The following is a 23,190-nucleotide window of genomic DNA, read 5'->3' on the forward strand; positions in this document are numbered from 1 at the left end:
TTCATTATCACAAAACTAATATGAGTTTGCAGAGATTACATTCGCTATTTTGGGGTAGTTCCTCAGCTGTTGCAAGTCAATTGGGTTTCACAGAGCCACACTGTTGTATGCCAGCTGGGAAGGCTATTAGACTGCTCCATCTTCTTCAGTCTCGTGTGAATATATTACTGGACTTTTGCTTGGCAAAGTATGTTTAGTATAAAATGAAAGAGACAGTGTGAAAAAGAAAATTGAGAAACAAATTTGACATTGTGAACATATATTTGTTTATCTTGGTTCAGGACTTGATTATGCAAATACCAAGTCAAGTCAAGGCACAAAGTCTTCAACAGTTTGTCCCTAAGTAACCACTGGTCTCTGATGAATAGATGTCCTTGTTCTGAGTGCTGAGATTTAGACATTCCAGTAGATTTTTCAGATGAGTGAATACTTCAGTTAATGTTCTATGTTCTTGGCACATGTCACAATTTTAGACTCAAAAAGTCTTGGGAAAAGAACAGTTCAAATTTGTAGTGGTTTCTGAGATAAAACTGAATGTTTTGAAAATAAAAAACCCTACACTGTTCCAATGAGTTTAAGGTATTTTGCAAAAGAGGAATGCCATTTATCTTGATTCACTGTCTTCTTGCCAGTAAAACCCATGTGAAAAAAAGATAAATACCGAATGCTATTTGTTAACTATAGTGAACAACTTGGGGGGATATTAAATTTCTTAAATGCATTAAAACTTCAGAGGGCTGTATCAATTATCTTTACAAACCTTTAAAATATAATGAAACTGCACAGAGTGCACTGAAAATCCTGTAGGGATTTTACCAATGTTCCTTCTTTCTGCTGCAGAGCACCAAAATAAGGTTAAATTACATTTTTCATGGACTAAGTTAATTGCTAAATGTTTTGCTGGAATGTACAGGATTACCTTTACAAATCTACTTAATTTACTCTTTGATCGCATTAGAATTTAAGTGTGAAAAGTGTAATTCCAGTTCATAAAAACAAAAGTAGAGACTAAACCAGTTACTTTCAGTGCACTCTTTAATTCTTTAATCACCCTATTTGATTGAACAGAAGTTCAAAGGTCAAAGTCCCAATCTTTTTCTAATACTTCAAGGCCCTAATTTTATATGCAGTGATGCACAAAAACATGAGCAATCGCAAGGACGTCCATATTTTCCAAGACACTTAAAATTCCGAAGACAGTATTTTTAACAAAAAATATGAATGTTAAGCTTTCTCTGACCACTTCTGTGAGTTTGATGTTATGACACCATATCTCATAATGTGTAAAGCCTAGTAACATCCTGCAATATAATAGTCTGATATACAATACAGTTTAGTAGCTGGCATTAATGATTGTAAACCTCAAATAAAATATGAGAATAGAAAATTAAAGATTATGCCTTATCATATCATATCATATCTTTTTTTCAGCTTCAAGATGGTCACAGACTGGAATGCATTATCCAAGGAGATTTTTCGATCTCCATTCTTGGGAGTTTCCAAGACTTGGGTCAATAAAGCCCTGAGTGATGTGCTCTGATCTCAGACTTGATTCTTTTCTAGACCCACTTCCTATTTAAATGTCTTGAGATCACTTACAACCTGGATTATCTTATGATTGTATATTATAACTGATTAGGTGACATGCTATGAAATAAAAACCACAAAGAAAATGAAAACACACTTTCAGAAATGTCAGAATTCTGAAACAATATTCCTAAGTGTATTCCATGTTTTTATTAACATTTCAATCACAGTGAAATGAGTATTTTGAATTGAAAATAGTTTCAATAATTATTGATTAAATTTAGACTAAAATTTTTTAATGAACTCTGTTTCTGACTATACAGAAATAGCCTACAGGACATGAGCCTTGTTTCACCACTGATCTCAATAAGAAGACATGAATTTACCTTCCATTTTCCAGGGGATAAAAGGACATCTTTTTCTAGTAATGAACACTGTAACCCTGACAGACTAAAACATATAACTAAAACTTGGATACTACAAAAAGGTTAAAATCTATTTGATTCTAGGAAGAATGCCAATATAAAGTTTAGAGGTATAAATAAAAGCTCACAATACACAGTTGGATGAAAATAATTTTCTCTCTTTTGTATCTGAAAATAGTTGGAAATAAATCCCTTCTTTTGGGGAAAGTAGTGCCACTGTACATGATTTAAAATTAAACATTCTTCTTCTGAAGACAGTCTTACTAGATTAACTTATCTTGATGAACTCAAGAACTTATTTAGGAATTAACTTCTTAAACACCAGTACCAATAATGGAAACAGATGTTTCTTGTTCACTATTTTGAATGGGTTTTATTGGTTTTTTAAGTGTCAGCATTTTTAGCTCTATGCTGTCATAATAATTCTTATGAACAAACAGTAGAAAAAAAATTTAAGTAATAGAAGCACAAATTAAGAAACTAGTTTTTCTCTTCTATTCTGAGATAGCAGGTGCCTCAAGAGCATTAGGACCAAAGAGAAGAGCATTAGAATCAAAGAAGAAAGTTCTCCAAGACACATAGAAGAAGCTTAGTTCCAAGCTTTAATTCCTTAAGACATTATGAATACTTCTGTTTTATTTTTCAAAACTTTAATAAAGCAGTTAGATTGGATTTTTTTACAGGTGGCTGCTAAAAGCAAAATACAATAAGATAAGAGAAACTAAATTATTTTAAGTGAAATGTACAACAACTAGAGCAATATTCTTACCAAAAAATGAAAGACAGCAAGTTCATAACCTATCTGTGCTGCCTACTGTTCCTACAGTTGGCGTTCATTGCATGGACACTCATCCACAGGCCTAGGCTTCTCCTGAACTTCTCCCTCTCTAGAGAAGATGATACAGATCTATGAACATGTGCATGCATGCTGGGAAGCACTGACAACAAATGTGACAGAAGGTTTTTCTTTTAGATCTGAACTAGGACAGATTTGGAGCATGTGCCTGCTCTATGATCAGGGGCCATGCTGCCCAACAGCTCACACCCACTGGTCATATCTACATAAGTCAACTTGAACAAGAAAAGGTTAGATTTTTGACACATGCTACCAGCCTTCTTGGCCAGTGCTCTCCTGGAGCACAACACAACTGCCTGGCATTCAGAGCATGCAAGAGTACACTCAGTGTAACACATGAATAGTTTTTACACAGCCAAGAATACGAAAGCACAAAATTGTTTCATCTTACCATTTCACCTCTTGTGCCCTTTTCACCTCTCGGTCCCTGTAAGAAAGAGAAGCTGTTAATCCAATATGCTTTCTAGATGCTTAGAAGTGAAATAAGCAGATCAATATCCATTCAAGTTATACTACTTGCATGGAAAATCCCATTTCATCTGTGGAAGTATTTACAACTCTGGGGGTTTGATTTTCCTGTACTACTAGAAAACTAAATTACCTGAAAACATTTTGCAATTTCTATATATGGAAAGTTGTTTTCTTCAGCTTGCAAATACGTTTTTTCTCAGTAATTTTAACTGTCTCTGTTGTCCCTGTCTATCAGCTGTATTCCCCACAATTTCATCCACTGTAATACATCAGTGCTTCACCATCTTAAGAGCAGAGAACAAAACTCAGCATTCCCCGTCACTGAAGAAATCCATTCATCACATATATGTTTCTATTAAGCTATATTAGTTTTCCTCTCACAATCAGATTAGACACAGTTTTTCTGACATTTTTGGCTAGTTTTGCACTTAAACTGTTTCCAAGGATGGCAACAATCTTACAGTTCTTTCCTAGAAGAATTTTGTATCTCGATGGCTACATTTCATAACACAGAAGTAATATTCAACAATAATGCTTTTTGAATGATAATGGCAAACTATTACATTCAATATGAAATCTATTAAAAACCTTCATACAAGTACACACAACTGTAAAGTTTTTCTCCTTGGTGAATAGTGCAAGATTTAAAGCACTGTTTTTCCCAACAAGTGGAAAGAATTATAGATGGAACATTACCCTTCTTTTTCACTTGTAAATATTCATATTTATTACTTTTATTGTGTATTTGTTATTTTTATGATTATTTCAATTTCTAGATATTCTCATTCGCTCCATGTCTAGTTCATCAGAGTAACCTGCATGGTCCAAAGAGCTTCTAAAACTACCCTGCATGGTTGGGGTAGTCTGCAGACATGAGCCACAGGGTTTTCTCTTGCAAAACAAATCTGGCTCTGGCACTGGGATTGTGACAAGAGATGGAAACAGGGATGAGGACAGAGCTTCCCCACTGCAGGGAACTTGGGGAGCATTGAAGGTTGCCAGAAAGGCTGAGATGATATTTGAGTTGTGACAGGGACCTCATCAGCACCTGGAACACCCCTACAGGGGCTTATGGGCACTCCCAGAGTGTCTAGAGGGGCACTCTGGGCAGTTCAGCTCTCATCACATAAAAAATAAACTATATTGAAACCAAGCGTGATACTCCCTAAATATATCTCAGATCTAAGGCTGAGAAAGAATATCCAGGTGGCAGTCACTATGTGCTGTTTTACACCTTGACTTGCCCACTGCCCCTGTAGGCATGCCCTCTGTATACTGTACTTAGAAGGCCATTGCAATGACTTTTTTCTTGTTTGTATTATAGATGCTGGAATCACACACATTATCTCACCCATATGGTATAAAAAAAGGAGGTCCAACTGGTTATTTGCAGACAGAAAAAATTAGAAGGTTGCAGAAAAAGATTACTTAAAGAAAGGGTAGGTGAAATAAATAGATTATGCAAAAATAAAGGGAAACTTACAGGCCTGCCAGCTGGGCCTGTTACACCTTCTTGACCAACAGGGCCAATATATCCCTGTAAACAAGCAAAGAATTTATTAGTTTACTGTGTTTACAAAATTAAGAAAATCCTCATGACATGTTCTGGTTTAAAGCCGCTCAGCATGCAGCCCTGTCAAATATCCAAAAGATCATGGTGATATTCTCTTTCTAAATATTAAGTGCACATTGCAACAAAATCAGGAAGGTAAGTATTCTAGTAATTTGTAATAGTTGTAGTTGGAAAGCCCACACATATTTTTAAATGTGAAAATTGATACACTAAAACCAGTGGAAACTTAAGTACTCTGATTACAAAAGACTATGTATTTATTGAGCTACAATCAACCATATCTTGAGCTATATTACTGGCCACAAGTAGTCTTGTAAGGCTGCCAGTAAATGCTGTTAAAATGTTACTTTCCTGTTCCATTTCACTTAGAGCAAACCTCTCATGTCCAGTGTTTATCTTGTATAGGAATATTTAGAAAAATAAGGTAGCTATTAGAACAGGCCCCTAAAGCTGCTGCTCTGCATCTGGTTAACTGAACAAATTCAATTCTGTGATGGCAACGGCAGCAGTGAGAGAAAAACATTTTGAACTAAGATCTTCCACGCTGTAACCTTTCCCCCTTTTACAACACTTGATGCTGTAAGCTGGATGCACATTCCCTAGTATTAAAAAGTGCTAAAGATGCTTCCACATTTTTGGTGAGTAGGAAAGAAGAATGTAATGAAGAATAAGCTAATGCAGGTTAGGAATCTTTCAGATAAAAAGAAAATATTTATTAAAGAAAGACTGCCTATTAATCAATAATTCCTGACCACCACTCTGTCTTGCTGCAGGCAAAGTTTGATCCTTTTCTCTTTTGCAGTAGGACGGAGGTATACAATCAGCACTTTTGCCAGTAAGAGGAATGTTCAACTCCAATAGACAAAGATGTGGGAGTCATAAGATTGCTTGTGTAGATGAAATTTTGCTAGGAAAGCCACAATTAGTCAGCAGAGCTTGCTTTTTTCTTTCAGTATTAAAAACCCAGCTCTGCTTGTGTGTTTGTAAGCACGTTGCAACCAGAGCAGCGTTGCAGTACAAGCAAAGGGCTTCTAGCAGATTGTAATGGGGTCATAGGCTCAGATAGAAAGGTTTGGTTAGAGGGTTCTGGCCTTGTTAATGAGAAAAAAAGATTATTTTCTAAGTTAAAAATGTATGCCACCTGCAAACCACCCTGACAATCTCTTTTCATGGATTGAAAACACTTACAACTTGACCTGCTGGACCTTTCGGGCCCAGAATTCCAAATAAGCCAATGTCCCCTGCAGGACCCTGAAAATGCAAAAGAACAATTTAATCAAATATGGACATTAGCTATCCACTTGTTTCACTCTCTTGTAATCAGTGAAAGTAAGATAATTTCTAAGAGCAGTAACAGTGAAAATACCAAGTGCACTGAGCCAGAATATTTATCCTTAGACATGGAGTACACAGTTCTGCCTGCCATGTTCCAACAGTTCAGAGGTATTTTGAGCAAATTACTGTGAAAGATGATTAATTCTACTCTTTCCTAATGTTCTCTCTCTGTAATGGCTTAAGATCTAACAGAAAAGAACGAGCACATACTTTTGGACCCGGGAATCCTTGAAACCCCATTAAACCTTGATCTCCATCTTCTCCCTGTAATAGGAGCAGGCATCTTTACTATTATTTCATGTTCATAACTCCTGGAATACTTGTTTTGCATCAACAGCTGTGATTACATACAGCTTGTCCTTTCAGTCCAGTGTCTCCTGCTGGTCCTTGGTCACCTTGTGATCCTGGAAGGCCTCTTTTGCCTCGCTTTCCTGGATGACCTAGAAGTCCTTTCTCACCCTGTAAATAGGAAGAAAATATAACTTCTGTTACAATTGTGAAAGTTATAAGTGTAAATATGGGTTTCCTGTCAGAAGTGTGGAACACGCTTTCTCTCTAAGAAATTCGTTTTATTTCCCTCAGGGAAGCTTTCAATAATTATACAAGCACTAAAATGCAGATGTGACTTGACTGCTGCTTGATGTGGAAATGTAGAACCCATACATGTTGAATCAATTCTAGTATGGTATCTCCCAGTGTAAGCAGTAAATTCACAAAATGAAATACAGAATAGACAGGTTAAAAGTAAATTTAAAATGTAATCTTCTGAGCAAGACATAGTGTACTTGTGGAACTCCCTGCTGTTTGACTAGAAATCTACATTGATTCAAATGGAAACTAGAAAAGACAAATCCTCTCAGGACTATCAAATACATAGAAATCATGTCTAGCTCAGGAGGTTACTGAGTTGCAATAAAACCTGTAATTATACATGTTTCATGCTTTGTGCTTATGCTCTTCCCTAGGTTTTACCTTTCTGCTTTAAAAAAGACAGTCTTTTGGTCTGACTTGGTATGTCCACTATTAATGTTAATTTGGTAGTATATGTGGCAACAATTTTCCCTCAACTCACTTATTCCTTGCATGCACTTCTGACCAGGAACTACCTCCTACAGCTCATTGTCTAGATGAAGGAGTAAAATTCAGACTGGGAGCACTGGCAATAAACACTACAAATAGTGAATACAGTTTATACTAAAATATTTTCATGAAAATATAACAAAGACAGTATTTCCAGTTCTAAAGTAACCTAAGGTTTTAAAGAACTGCTTACCCATAAAACCTCACAGAGCACTGCAAATCATGATTTTAGAGAAAAAAAAAATCTATTCTACATGAAGAAAATTACCTGTACTCTTTCCATTGTTTGATTATTTTAAAATTGAAATGAATCTAATTAATTTAAGGATATGCTGATGTCAGGTACATGAAACTGCCTGGAAAATGGAGCACACTCAGATTTATTTCTTTCTAATAGGACTGAACAAGAACAGTTTAAGTCCTATGATAAATGGATGTCCCAGGTGAGTCTTTCGCTCCCAAACTTGAGACTTAGGCTTGAAATTATAGTACTTCTCTGCTTATAGGTTGCTCAGATGTTCAGATTATCCCAACCATTCTAGTAGCTACAGAAGGTTAGAAATAAAAGTCAGGATATGTTTGGCTGTAAAGCTGGAATAAATAAAAAGTGCTTTGAACAGCTTCTGGATTTGGGACTAGCACTTGGATGGGACCTCTATTTTCAAATTACAGTTTATGGAAATGAGGTCAATGCAACTTGTAGTCTTAGCCTTCAAGTAAGTCTTGACTTAGGTTACTTGTATGATTAACAGTAGTATGATGATTCCACTGTCAGTGATTGCAGTGTGAAGACTAAACAACATCAGTAATACTGTACCTAAACAACAAGATCCTATGTGTGTACCTTTAGTCCGGGTGCTCCAATGGGCCCTGGCATGCCTGACAATCCCTTGGGACCTCGAGCTCCAGGATAACCTGCCAGACCTGGTAAGCCTGAGGTTCCTTTATTACCCTTAACAAATTGAAAATAATGGATTACAAGCAGAACAGTCAAACATGTTTTTTCATTGTATGCTGAAACAGGCTTTTAACATAAAATCAGTCAAAACCACTTAATGCTTTCTGTATATAAGGACACATACTGATAATATGTCAAAATACATAGAAAGACTATGATCAGCAGTATCATCTGGATTTCTGTTAATATTCCAAAAGTAAAAGGCTGAAAATATGGTTGAGATTTACAGTATTCATTTTTCAGGAAGAAGTAACTCCACATGAAACAAAATGACACTACCTTCCCAGAGAAACATTCAAAATTCAACATGTTTATTTCTAAGTATCAGGCATAATGAATATTTCTGTGACATAATGTAGTAGAAATACATGCATGTGTAGATATCTATCTTTTTTATTTATTATGACATTCAGTTATGCACTCACAGAAATGAAAGGGTTATATGAAATAGGATTTTTATATTAAATGTGATTTTCAGGGCTTTTGAATATGGTGCTATGGCTTATAAACCGATGGACTAATAAACTTACATAGCAATAGTTGTGGGTTTTTATTCATTGTGGCAAAAATCAGTTATATGTCTCTCCTTATTGCAGATTGTAATGGGGTAATGGAGTCATCTTTAATATGATTGTATGACATTTCCAGTGGAAATGGAAAAATATCAGGATTCTTTGGGATGATACTCCTAAATTCAACTCCAGAGAATTTTAAAACTTGGAAGAGGTTCATGATCTGAAACTGGAGAGACCTGAATAGGGTACACTTGCCCCCTATATTTAATATTCTCTTTGTTCAACCAGATTGGAAATTCATACCTGCCACAACAGTGCCTCACTCAGCACCTTGATTAATTCCTAACACAAAATCTAACTTGGCAACATTTTATAACAATTACTGGTCAATCCAAGTAGAACTACTGAGAAATACCATACTTGAAATCAAAGTGATCAGATTTTCAATGATGAGAATAACTAAAGGAATTTTCTCCCCCTCTCTGGAGGGACTCACCGAAGAGCTGTGTCACTACTCCCAGAGGCAGCAGGTCACCATCTTTGGCCCACAGGTGACAAAGAACAGTCAGACAAAAACCTGTTCCCAAGAATGCTTCCAGATACCTTATACTCTTTTTCATTGATTTTGGACAAAGCTTCAGAATTATTTAGGTTACAAATTCAAAGACAAGAGGGAAAATGTGGGATTATCTCAGAGCCTGAGAGGAAACAGTCTCAGTTGGGGTCTATGGCTCATTTTCAGGAACAGAACCATGCAGCCTCTCTGAATCAGAAATCATTTTCACTTAGCTGTACTTACTACTAACATATACTAATGAAATAGTTCTTCTCACAGCACCCTTCCCTTTATATCCTGGTAACTTTATATCCTGGCCAGAATATCAGGAGTAAAAAAGAAAGAAAACAAAAGAATTGGTCTAATTTTCAAGATGCTCAAGGAACTGAGAAGGGTTCCTCCTTTTTAAATATCTTAACCTTAGAAAATCTGTAAAGCAAAATGACATAGAGGTAATGTGGAAAGCAACTTACCTTAGAGCCAGGCTTCCCCAACAGCCCAGTCTTGCCAGGGTTCCCAGGAATGCCTTCTGGTCCAGGGTACCCAACTGCTCCTTTCTGCCCTGCTGGCCCCGGTTTTCCCTTGAAACAAATTTAAATCAAATATAGCACTTCACCATCACATAACCAGATTTCAGTCACAGTATTTCCTAGACCCTGCATAATAGTAGACCCAGTGATACGAATGAATACTCGCAGAGGATGTTCTGAGTTAGAGTTCTGAATGCTGCTGGTTTAACCTTAGAGTTGTTGTGTTATGGGATCTGAGCTGAAATTATGGAGCTACCCCCTTTATGTGCCAGGCCTGGAAGATGTCTGGGAGTGTTGACTCTTAAACTGAAGCAAGGAAATCTGATAAAGGAATTTATTTATCTCTGAAAATCCCCCAACTGTATATCTTTTCAGACTTTATTTTACTACATATATAGTACTACTCAGTAATACTTTCACAAATTTATGCTGTTCAAATTTTAACATATCAAAATACATACAAACTTCTAATAAGGCAAGTTTTCTAATAAGGTAACTGTGGCTATACTTGTACAAAAAAAGCCTCATGTCACATCCAACAGAGGACACACTGATTTATTTCCTTACAATTATTTCCCTTTAGACTGACATACACTATCTTAAAGGGCTTGGGCTTCTGCAATGATCTCTCTATGAATGTAGTTCTCAGAAATTTAAAATATTCTCACTAGAAAACATCTTCTCTGAAAAGTATAGTTAACAACAGTCACACAGAATGTAAGAAGTGTGCCATCTTAATCATATTTCTAATTTCTGATTGCTGAAGTATCTTGCATTTGGGATGTGCTTTGAAACTTCCTTAAGTTTTAGTTTTACGGCCTTTTCCTCACTTCTCTGTATGTCTTGCCTTTCCCTCTTTTCCTTTGTCTTCTGAATGATACACTCTCTGCAGTCCTCCAGAGGAAAAAGCTGAGTATTTACAAAAGACACACAGTTCCTTGCCTTCAGTAGGCTATTCTTGCCCTCTGCTCAGCAGGTACAAGCTCTGTGAAGCAGCTGTATTTCTCCAGTTACTGATAGTGTTTTGATGGGAGGTAGTAAAAGTTATTTACAATATGTGCTTGTGTGGTACTATTTATTAGGAGACCAAAATAACCTTGATGCATTTTGTTCTTAGCTATATTTACAGAACAACCTACTGCTTCCTGCTCTTTCTTCTCCCTCAGGGAGAAAGGGATGCAAGTTATCTTCTCTACAGTAAATTCAGAAAGAACATTAAAAATTTCAGCTCAGGGCAAGCAAGAGAAACAAATAAACCTCAAGGGATCTACCACATGTATCCATCATGGACATATGGATCCAAGCTTCTGTGGGCTGCAGCTGTTCTAAGAACTGATGGGGCCAGGAGTGAACAGTAGTACAGCTTGTGCAACATAATATGATAACCTCCAAATGGACTACAAACCATATGCAAAAATGATCCAATTAAGTAACTTTACAGGTGGGAAGGACCTTGTTGTTCTATTAGTCGTACCTCACTTCCATATGTTGAGTAATTGAACATAATTCAGTATAATTTAACATAATTTCAAAAATTATTAATATTCAAAAATGACAGGGGTTCCTTTACACTTCCTGGATAATAAGAAAGTTCCTTAGAGTGAACATAAGACCTGCAAGTACCACGGCACGACGCAATTTTGTTTTTATTTTTATTAGTATTTTCTTTGTTCTATAACCTGAAAATAGACTTTAGAATTTTATTACTTACAGGAATTCCAGGTTTGCCTGCCTGACCCATCGCTCCTTTCTTCCCTGTGGGTCCCTAGAAGTTACAAACACTTGTGAACTGACAAATGTCTTAAACTCAATCCCCTAAGAGCTGATGATTGTTCCCTTCTTAGTATGCATGTTCACATTGCCTGGCTATGAACCAGATTACTTCCATTTCAGGAGACAGCAGAAAGTTTTTGAAGTAAAAGTGAATAAATTTCTGGTAGAATTGTATATATCTTTCCCTTTTATGAATTGGTATAGTGTAGTTTTCAGAACTTTTTCTAGCAAGAGGCATAAAACATTTTTCATTACAAAGCCGACAATTTCTTCTCTATCAGCCACCCCTCTGTGAGGAAGTACACTTTTACAGCATTTCCTGTACTCTTTAAAAGAGAAGTCGTGAAAAGTAGACAATGTACATACACTAAATGCCCGTGAAAGACAACAATGGAAAACAATAGTGTCACGTATGGGAACATTCTTTTTATCTAAGATGTACAAAAAAGATAAAATTTACTTAAAACCCAATCTTTTTTTTTCATATTGACTGATGTAGAAATCTGTAGTCTTAGAAAACTGAGCAATACTGAGTAGATAACATTCTTGTAAGTGGTTTAGTGATCAAGAGGCCAAACATCAAGGAAGAAAAGCTTCTCGGAGAACTTTGTTTATAGGATATTCTCCACAGAATATAAAGATCTATGTCATTAATTTTATCCTCCCTCTAAAAAATGCAACAATTGGACAACAGGGACAAGAATAATGTCTGTTAGCATAGAACAAGTAGAAAAAAAGCGTTCAAGATTTTCCAGATTAATTATTTTAAACACTGTTCATTAAAGCAGAAGTTATACTAAACTACTATGCTGCAATAAGACAAAACATGCAATAAAGTGAAAAGGCCTGAGTCACTGTAGTTGTAAATGTTTCATAATTATTGTAAATATGATAAAAACAAAAAATGCTGTTCTATTCCTTAATTTAATGCCTTTTTATTAAGAACTGGATAAAAAAAGTCCACCAATCAGAACTGGAATATACATATTCAAAGAACTTAATATTGTTTTCATTACAATTTCTGGATGCATAAACCCAGATGATTCAGCATTGCTGTTTATGGGATTACCTTTGTAAGGTTTGCTATAGCAACACCAGTAATGCCACTGGAGTTAAGACTATATGAATTGTTTCACTACTAACATTTTTGTGTAAACCTTTAGGTTCTTACAATTGCTCCAAGCTGGATGTTGGTTCCACATTTGTAAAAAGTAGTATTAATCTGAGAAGCATTTACAACAAAAAGAAAACATTCTCCAAGAGGAATTACTGATTTTATCCTGTGCTATGAGTAGTTTCTCAAAGGCAATATGTCTGAATGCATGGCTATGTTTTCACATCATATTTCCTTTCTGTTGCTCCCCAGTCCTAGTCTACTACAGATTCTTGTAGTTACCTAGAAAATGTTGGAACTCTAACATAGTTACTCTATGGAACTTCTCACACAAAATATCTCATTTAAATTGCAATGGCAATTGGTATTGTAAGAAATATTTTAGCCTAAATCTTTTGAAATCTCAAAGGCTGATGATATTCAGCCCATGAGAGAATATAAAACACTCTTGCCAATTTTAAACACATCACTGAGACAAACTATTATTTCTAAAGGGAAAGACTTTGGTTTTGATATTTGTCATGACTTGCTCTTTCATTATGCCACTAGTATTCTGTGACAAATTCCTTATTTCCACATCTCTGAAAACTCAGCGTAGTGTAGTATCAGGAATCTTCACTTACAGATCAGAGAAGCAAAATCCCAGGTGCCTTCCAGAGCTACTTTGCCACAAGGAACTCCACTTAAGGGTATAATTGAATATCACTGAAATGTTTCCAAAAGAGCCTCTTGTAAAGCTTTATATCACTCCAAAGTAAAACCACTTACCTATCAAATAACACACATTTACTATCCCAGTATGCAATTTTCCATTTTATGTTTTTGTTTTTCCTGCAGGTATGAAAATGAAACCCAAACACTCAGTTCTAGCCTTCAATAACTGTTTTCCAAGGATAGTCAGTGAACAGTAAAAATGTACAAATCCAAATTAAGTGCAGTTTTGCTTTGCTTTTTTCTACTTACTCCTGAACCTCCTTCTCCTTTTGGTCCTTGCTCTCCCAGTTCACCCGCCTCTCCCTTTGGAAAAACAAAAAAAAATTAAATAAATGAAAATAATTATTTGAATGCAGTTGAAAACATATTTTCAACAGTCAATAGATGAATCTCACTTGTTTGAAACACTTACTGGAGGCCCTTGCTGTCCAGCAGGTCCTCTAAGCCCTGGAAGACCTATATGACCCTGGGAAGGAGAAAGTATAGCATATTACAAGTAACTCAGCCTGTCATACCCAGAGCTATAGACTTCCTTGCAAAGCCCATCTTGGGGGGAGCTGGATGGACTCAAATTCACTGACATGACCTAGATAAAGTATGTTCAGATGTCCAGGATCAAGCCTTATGGAGTTTTTATTCTTTACATTCTCTACTCCAAACTGCAAGAGGTAAACATATTGTTTACACATTTCTGCACTTCTGTAAGCATAGATTCAGTTCATTCATTTATTACTATGTTTATCTGTATTATCTGTGTAAAATGTGCTTAAATTTCAGAGAAAAATGTTAACTCATTCAGTATTACAGAATCACAGAAGGTTTAGGTTGAAAGGGACTTTTTGAGATCATCTAGTGGAACACTTCTCCTCAAGCAGGGCCAGGTAGAAAAGATTACCCAGGACCATATCTAGTCAAGTTTTGAGTATTTCCAAGGATGAAGACTCCACAACCTCTCTGGGCAGCTTTTTCTGTTGCTCATTCATCCTCACAGTAAAAAAAAGCCATTTCAAATGGAATTTCATGTGGTTCAATTTTTGCCCTGTTCCTCTTGTCCTGTCACTGGACACTACTGGGACAAGTCTGTCTCCTTCCTGTTCATTCTATCCCACCAAGTATTTATACACAGTAGGGTCATTCAAGTCTTCTCCAACTCATGAGTTTCAGCTCTCAACTTCTCATATGAAAGATGGTCCAAAGTGTTTTAAGAGTTCATCAGTGCAGCGAGGCGTAAGTAAATAAGTAAGTACATCTCTGTGCACTTGTGAGAGAAGATGATACTTCTGCTTCATTACTCCACATGTATGCATAGCATGCCATGTTCAAAAAAAAAAGAATAAAAAGCAAGAGGTATTACCTTGTAGCCCTCATCACCAGGTTCTCCTCTATCTCCACGTTCACCACTAGGACCCTAGAGAAAAAACCAAAGAGCAAACTATAACAGCTGAACTGAAAGACTACTGCAGAAAGAAAGCTGGGATTTCTCTCAAAACAGACTAACCAATGATATGGAACTGAGGAATATAAATATTAAAGTTGGCTAAAGGAATAAACATGCATAAACATGATTTTTTCCTAAACAAAATCCATTGCAAACAGTAACCACAGTCTAAAATATTTTGTAACTGAAGACTAGAAGCTAAGAGATCAATCTTACATGGGCCTAAATGAAATAGGAGTATTGACCTCAGTAGAACTTCTCCAGGTTTATACCCATATATAAATATATATGATATCTTAATTTAAAATCTGAACAAACAAATGAAGAGACTGTTTTCAAGAAATGAAAGGAAAACTCTCTTTTGGTTTCTGTAAGACAGCACATTAAAAATTGGGTTCTCTTCTGAAATTACTTGCTGTAGTCAAAATCTGCTTTAATCTTTAAGCTTGTCCTAATATAAAGGCAATTTCAATCCCTCAGCATGCCTCACACATGAGAGAGCTGTACAGCAGCAGAGGAAATAGCATGATTTTTGTGATTAATGTGATTCTGCCTGCTGCATTCAGACACCTCACTAGCTCTACTTTAGGAAAAGGCCCTTATTCCAGAGCCACAAGAAACTGGGTTTTTCCCCAGAATTTTAACTTTCATTGTAGCAAATGCACCAAATCTAAGTCAAAGGAAAAAATATCGGTTAGGGAATCACACCCATGAAAAGTAAGAATGGCTGAGTCTTTCCAAAAGACATCCAGACAATCATTAGATGAAATAATAAATGACTGCCTTTTTCCCACCTGACTTAAGTAAAAGCACATAATGAAAAAGTGCCCAGGCAGCACAAACTGCAATGTATCTTTACAGTTCACATCTGATTAGATTAGTCACTTCTAGTGCATATGCACCAAGAGATACTATTGTGCAACTGCTTGTATACTCTCCAAAGTTTCAGCAACCTCATAGCATGTTTCCTACAGGGAACCCCACCAGGTGAAAGGGCCCCACTTGCAAGGTTTGAGCAGTCAGCATTACAGAGACAGTTTGGCTACAACAGAATGGATGGAGTCTCTTCCCTCATGCATCACTGTAATTAAGTTAAGAACCTGGTCCAGACTCTTTATCTTCAGCTACATCAGGGTCTTATAGTCCTGCCTTTTCAGAAAGCAAGGTATAAACATTAAGGTTAATCAGAAGAGAAGTAGACTGTACAAGAAATGCTTCTGGCGCAATCAAAGGCTGAATATGAAACACTTTTAATAAGATTTTGAGATGGCTTTTAAATTTTTTTACAGGTTCATAGTTGCAGCAGAGAGATACCCCACATACGAATTTAGTACAAAAATAGCTACAAAATAAAGTTCTCTAAATCAGCTAAATTAGTTAGCAGCGATAACGAAATAAGTCAAAACATGTTTTTGGTTAGTAAAGCAATTAGGTATAATTCAGGGTAAAGAGAGAGAGTAAAATTCCGTTGCTAAATGTGCTGGTCTACACACAGACTAATGGCATTAGTGTAATTAAATAGAGGTCACATAAGCTTAAGCAGGAAAGAGCACATAATTGCATTTTTCAGAGAGAGATTGCCTGTTAAAGGACCACTTTTGTGCAAGCGGGTACTGACTCCTGAGACAGGGATACAAAGTTTCAGAAAGAACAGCATTGCTTCCTGTCTCAAGACGCACTAATATAATTTGTTTGAGAAAGAAAGACCTACTGGTTCACCTATGGGCCCTGGTGGTCCAAGGACTGTATTGTCTTCGCCTGGGTAGCCCTAAACCAAAGATAAGTATTAAAAAATGTTAACTTGGAAATTCAGCCTTGTCTACCATGCACACAAGTTTTAATGCTAATAAAAACCAGAGAACATGCTGTATAGATGCTTAAAGTGAATATGATGCTTATGGTTCTAATATAATGGAAATCATAACTCCATTTAGGACTAAAAAACCTAGGTATTTGCTCTATTCTCAAAGGCAGTTATTAAAAAAAAAAAAAGTATTTGAACAATTTCCATGTAATCATTTCTTTATTTAATGAAAAAAAAAGCATAAACAGGATATTTGAAAAGAGGAAAAAAATTTCTTCCACTATTTCGAGAAATACACTTAATATAGAAAAACAAGTGTACAGAAGACTCCAAAAATGCCTCTTAACAGAATTTATTGCAAAGCTGGCCTTAGTATAAGAATGTATTTCTCTGTCAAGTGTAACTCCAAATCCATCTTCATGAAGTGAATCCATGTACCTGCTTGGGGTCACACAAACTTCAGCTGGCACACAAATCTGTTTGCAGGATTTGAGACTTAAAAGAACAACAGTAAACCTGACACTAAAATAGCAGCAGAGACCACATCCTGTCCCTAACATTTTAAATTAACCACAGACATTTGTCCATCTCAGTTGGGCTTTCAGGCAGATCAGTGGGTGTACTCACAGACTTAGAGTTAAGTAAATATTTAGCTGGTTCTGCACTGATTATTTTTGTCAGCAGTGCTCACCAAGGGCAGTGGTGGTATCTGATACAATAGAATGTGTTTCTTACAATGGGTACTTTGTGTTTTAAAACCTCAGCCATTTTAATAGTATAATTTGGGACTCCATCTCTGAATGATCCATTCTGTTTGCATTTCTTTTCCTATTCTCTCATAAGACTAACAAATACTGCAAATGGTGGCTTTTGCTGTGTGCTGTTGAAAACAGAGGGCATGCACTAAAGTTTCCTCTGTTGATAATTTCACAAACTGTAGGAAAATAAAATAAAATCCATCTTCATACCTTTTCTCCTTTGGGGCCTGGGAGCCCTGTGGGCCCTGGAGAACCCTGGTGACCCTAAAGAACCAAACCAAATCAAACTAAAATTAGATCCAAAACAAATAATTAAAGAAATAATTAATTCCAAACTTTATTTTAGCTACTTGTAACTGTTGTTCTAGTTTTTTTTCTGCTTGTCAATAATGCTAAATCATGATATGACAACAAAAACAATGGACCCAGGCAGAAAATGGATTGTGTGCAGGAAAAGCTCTGTGCACAGTGGGAAATCACAGGTTCTGGCAGGTGAGGGGAACTGGGCTGGTTTTTGCTTCAGGGTTAGGGTCACTGATGGATGGTTGTGTTTGGAAAAGAGACTGGACAGTATGGTCTGTAAGAGCAGGACTCAGTCAAGGACTTATGATGACAATCATGACTATTTTGCAGTGAAAACCTCACTATATTTATGTCCTTCAACTAACTTCATTCAATCAGTTTCTGTTACTGAAATGGAAACTGCCTGGCCAGACAGCAGAGGTTGTGGTGTTTGCTGAACTCTCTTCATAATGAATAGCTGTAGTAGTTTTATAGGAACTTTATTCACAAGGGGTGAGATACATATGACAAATAAGGGTTCAAAATCAGTGGTAAAAACCTGCTAGTGAACTCACAGAACCCAGTCACCATTGCTTAAGGCAATCACATGTCATATAAACATATGTATCTGTCTTTCCTAAAGATATTTGTGTAGTCTAGACACAGATCCTAGTGATAGTTGAAATTAGAGTATCACTTTAGGATGTGCGTATACATGAATTCAGTAAAATCTCACCCCGTTCAGTAAAAACTCACCCCATAACCCGGAATTCCTGACTCTCCTTCAGGCCCCATTCCTCCTGGGTGTCCCTGTTAAATGCAATAATCAGCGAGAGAAAAACGAACTCTTCTGTAAACTGTTACAACAATGCCTACTTTATAAAGTCACCACTTGGAAAAATCTTCAAATATTGACATTTGACACACACACAACTTTCTTGTTAGGTCCAACTTAATTTACTAAACAATACTGAGCTTTTCCCTGTTCTGTGGAAAAAAGGATCAATGTTTTCAGTCCTAAGCTTATAATCCTTGTGCATAATTAAGATTAATAAGGATCTGATCTTTCAGAGGGGTAGAACTCTGTAAATGCTAGTATGCCAAGAGAAGCTGGGGGTGATCATCACCTTAGGAAGTTGAGTCCTTCTCTTGAAAATATTGGCCATTAGATAGTTAACTTTACTTCTGTACTTCATGTGGTCAGGAACGCACTGCTGCATTCAGTGGCCACAGGATTGGGCCCTGAATCACTGAGACAGGCATGTTGCCTTTCTAGTGTGGAGCTTGGATGTGTCTGTGCATCTCTCACGCAGTGTGGAGCAAGCTTTGGGAGCTTATTATGGAAACAGACTTAATTCAGTTAACTTTGGATGAGATTCCTATTTAACAGAGTAGCAGTCTTCGTCTGAAATGCTTTGTTTCAGCCATGGTTAAGGCTTATTGCATGTTATAGCAAACCCCATGATTTCTATTTTTGGAACTGGGAAGGTTTAATAAACAACCAAAGCAGTGAGGTTATATGTGGAGTGTGGGGCATGAGTATTCCATGGAGTGCTCTGCCATCCCACTCCTCTGACTGTCAGAGGACCAAAGCATAAGATGAATCCTTTCAGATCCATGCCCCAGGTTTCTGTCTGGAAAGGTGCACAGGCCTTGTTCTGATGCTGAAAGACCATGGGACACACAGGCTGGAAAGGACACTCCCTGCATCTCCAGCTACCTCAAAACTGTTTATATGTGCTACAGCTGTGACTTGCCTCTTTCCATGAAGAGACATGATTCTGCTAAAACAGAAACATGTGAGCTCTTAAATAAGCATGTTCTGTACCAACCATGGGACCTCGAGTTCCTCTTGCACCTTTGGGACCAATTTCTCCAGGCTGGCCAGAATCACCAGCAGGTCCAATTTCTCCCGGAGGGCCAAGCTGTCCCTTTTCCCCCTGTTGGTGTTATTGCATTAAAAATAACAAGAGATTGACACTAAGTTTCAAAACGTGGTTTATGCTTAATCAAAATGTGTAATTTAACAGTATTATTTAATAGCTATTACATTTACTGTATGTCATTTACTGTAGTTATTAGAATGTCTGAACCCAGAAGTCTTTAGTATAAAAAAAGTCTCTGCTAAAGCCTTTCTATTGTTTTGTTTTGGCCAAAGTTTAACAACTTTTAATAGAAGCAGAAACTGTTCTGCGTTGCAAAGGCACATTGTGATACAAATCTAAATTTCCTAAGGTTCTGAATGTTATTGATTGCAGAATTATGATAATTCTAATTGCTATGGCTTGAAAAAAATTGCCTTGAAGCATGACATCAAACAGGGATAGTTTTGGTTCAAAGGAATTTAGTAATGTAAATTTGACTTTCAGATAAAAGCAAGGGAACTGGGGAAGATGAAAAATACTACCTTTTTTCCTAAACGGCCCCTCTGACCTGGATTTCCTGGTGTTCCTTCAGGGCCCTATAGATTTATTAGAGAAAGAAAAAGAAATGATTGGGAAAGGCCTGGAAATGTGTTTAAACTGTGCTTCAAACTGGATAGCTAAGTAGGCTTTTGCAATGCAGGGAAGTGGAAGAAAAAGTGTTGTTAACTGTGGCTGTGAGCAAGTTAGTAGGACTGTTTCAAGTTAGGGCAGAAATAAGTGGGCAAGTAGCAGGGATCACTTATCAAACTAGTGGAAAAGCACTAAAAATAGAGGAGAAAAAACCCCAATAATCTTGTCCACACAGAAAATATTACTTTAGGAATAAAATTCCTTCAAGACAAACACTATTTTTAAAATAAATGCAATACAAAGCCAGAGGAAAAGTAAGAGAACCTTGGGTCTGTCAAGTGTGAAGAGCAGGGCCCTGATGCAAATTGCTGGGAAGAAGAGACCTAACTCAGTAAGTGCTGGTGCCTACTACTGCCCACCTCTTAGTGACAGCATAACTGTGTGTGCTGCCTGCTGATGAAGGGTACTGTGGAGCTACAGTCCCTCTGCCCTCCAGATCACTTCAAAACTGACTTTCCCAAAGGGCTGAATGTGTCCACTGCTCACTGGTTTCAATTTACCCAAAAGCTGTGTGAGTTACAGGAGGTAATTTAGCTTTAAAGGGAGACATATTTTGGGCCACTGTGGTGATAAACCAGGGTAAACATAGTTTAGACAGATTTGTGAAGATTATTTATTGCTTTGTAAGCTGCTGTTTAAGGAAAATATACTATTACTCTCACTCCCAGTGAAACACTCAGACAACTGAATACAGAAAACTGATTTCCATGATTAGGATATCATGATCTGTCTGCATCCCTTAGAAGGAGGTCAAACCAAAACTGTCACGTGAACACTCCCAGCTGCCAGGGAGGATGAGTGGGGAGGAAGGCAGCTCTGCAGCTGCCTTTGGAACATGCAGAACAGAAACGTGAAAAATCCCCCACTAACCACATCCTCCCAAACATTGAATTTCCAGACCTACCTGTCTCACTGAGCCACAGAAGCAGTGCTGATGTTGTTTACTGTACACAAGTATAATTACACACAGTGTAGATGTGCCAGGGTTGAGCTGTTTGTGATAATTGCAATGTATGAAACTTTCATACTTGCAAGTGTCTCCAGAACTGCCAACTCAAAACAGAAAATCAGAGTTGTATAGTTCCATCAGAAACAAAACTTGCTCTGTAACAGTTGGCCCTCCAACTAGTGTTTACTCAGACTCCACCATCACATAAGAGCTACATAGAAAGCAGCCAGAGGACTGCAAATGAGAACATGATGATTTTTGGTAAGGGAATCTGATGTCTGACTTGAGGCTACAATACTTGCTTCGGAAACTGTGCTCCAAAATATTAGTTTGCATTAAGAAGTTGCATACAAGTTCATAGATGGATTTTAACTGCTAGGAGTGATGTCAGAACAAACACGCAAGTGATCTAATAATGTTGACTATGAAAGAGGGATCTGAAGTGAGAGGCTCCAGGTTGTGTGGTATGTGTGTCTGGATGACAAGTCATGAGGAATCACTATTTGCTAAGACATCACAGATTTAAGATAGGAAAAGCATTTGTCTCCTCTCTCTACCAATCCTGAAAAGCTATACCACATAGAAAGCTTATTTCAGGACTGTCATCTCTAATTACATTGAAAATCAGAAAATTAAAAAATAAAGGAAGCAAACAAAATTAAATTTGCTTAGAAAAAGCAAATGACCACAAAGTCCCCTTCAGCCTGAAAACACTTACAGGAATGCCCATTATGCCAGGTTCACCAGGGGGCCCAACAATTCCTAGTAACCCCATCTCTCCTTTTTCACCACCTTCTCCAACAACTCCCTGGTCTCCAGGGTCTCCCTAAAACAAAGCAAAAAAACCAAAGCATAGTCAAGCTGCTGCTACAGAATTACTTGTTCATGACAAAAGTGAATTCAGAATCTTCAGGTTTGACACAAAACACACTAAAACTGATGTCTCTCAAATTCAGATCAGGCTCTAACTTAAGCCCTTTCTATCTCATTCATACACTCCTACAGCCACACTGTGCCCCACCTGTGACCAAGTATCTGAGGTTGTTCTCTATTACATCCTCTGTCCTGGCACCTGCCACAGTCCCTGGCACAGCACTGATCCAATTCAGAGAGCAGAGCACCCTTGGGTTTACTCTTTCCAGCATTTTAGTCACTACAGAAATAAGCTGTACTCACTCGTCCAACTCTCATTTCTTTGTCAACCTATTCAACTTTGCAGCCCTTGCAGGGTAGATATGTACCTAAAAGGCACAGGAAAGCCTATAATATACAGGATATCCTATGTTAAAACAAAGTGCATTCAGCTGCTCTCTGTTTACCTGGTGAAATAGGATAAAAAAGGAGATTCGGGTTCTTAAGCTAATATGACTTCTTTACATCTGCTACAAAAACTTCATATACCTTTGTACCATCTTTTCCTTGAACACCATCTTCTCCTGGAGGTCCTGGTTCACCCTTATAAAAAGGAACAGTTGAAAACAAAGTTATTGTCTAAATTTCTTGACATAGAAGTATTGCCTTGGAAGAACTCATACTAGTTTTACATGTGATTACTGTTTTTTGGCCAACTTTTATGTTGCTGTTACAGTTTATTTATCTTTAGTGGCACAGCCCACGAATCTCCAACACAAGAAAACATAAAAGATTATCAGTATTAGAAAAATGAGGCAGTGCTATGTCCATATAGCACTGGAGACTTAGGCAGTGGCACCGAGACTTTTTTGTTTCAGAGTATACAACATGTAATTACAACCTCAAAAATATACCTTTTCTGTCCTGAAACTTCCATGTTTATGTGGATAACTATTATATTGTTATGTGTAGTGACTTAGTTTAGGGCCATGAAAAAACATCATCATCATCAGCGCCATGGCATTTTAGAATATTTACCTTTCTCAGGTAAAGACACTGGTAACTTGCTGCCCTATACTAATAACACAGTATTTCACACACTGTGGTATGATTAAGTCCAGAACA

At 37.1% G+C, this 23,190-nt stretch overlaps 1 protein-coding gene across 4 annotated transcripts in view; it reads right to left on the reverse strand.

Moving 5' to 3' along the window:
• COL24A1 (collagen type XXIV alpha 1 chain) overlaps positions 1-23,190 on the reverse strand; it is a 127,160-nt gene that overhangs the window by 9,469 nt on the left and 94,501 nt on the right. For 2 of the 4 annotated variants that reach the window (XM_032696964.1, XM_032696960.1), the window contains 18 exons: positions 22,615-22,668; positions 21,932-22,039; positions 20,117-20,170; positions 19,542-19,649; positions 18,466-18,519; positions 17,638-17,691; positions 16,577-16,633; positions 14,782-14,835; positions 13,840-13,893; positions 13,677-13,730; positions 11,538-11,591; positions 9,770-9,877; positions 8,112-8,219; positions 6,539-6,646; positions 6,398-6,451; positions 6,041-6,103; positions 4,763-4,816; positions 3,200-3,235 (listed from right to left, as the gene is read on the reverse strand). In XM_032696964.1, coding sequence (XP_032552855.1) covers positions 3,200-3,235; positions 4,763-4,816; positions 6,041-6,103; positions 6,398-6,451; positions 6,539-6,646; positions 8,112-8,219; positions 9,770-9,877; positions 11,538-11,591; positions 13,677-13,730; positions 13,840-13,893; positions 14,782-14,835; positions 16,577-16,633; positions 17,638-17,691; positions 18,466-18,519; positions 19,542-19,649; positions 20,117-20,170; positions 21,932-22,039; positions 22,615-22,668 — 1,236 coding nt within the window. The remainder of the gene's footprint in view (positions 1-3,199; positions 3,236-4,762; positions 4,817-6,040; positions 6,104-6,397; positions 6,452-6,538; positions 6,647-8,111; positions 8,220-9,769; positions 9,878-11,537; positions 11,592-13,676; positions 13,731-13,839; positions 13,894-14,781; positions 14,836-16,576; positions 16,634-17,637; positions 17,692-18,465; positions 18,520-19,541; positions 19,650-20,116; positions 20,171-21,931; positions 22,040-22,614; positions 22,669-23,190) is intronic. The other 2 variants (XM_032696962.1, XM_032696961.1) reach the window with 2 other exon arrangements.

This window comes from Chiroxiphia lanceolata, chromosome 9 (assembly GCF_009829145.1).
Source record: "Chiroxiphia lanceolata isolate bChiLan1 chromosome 9, bChiLan1.pri, whole genome shotgun sequence".
Taxonomy (NCBI): Eukaryota; Metazoa; Chordata; class Aves; order Passeriformes; family Pipridae; genus Chiroxiphia; species Chiroxiphia lanceolata.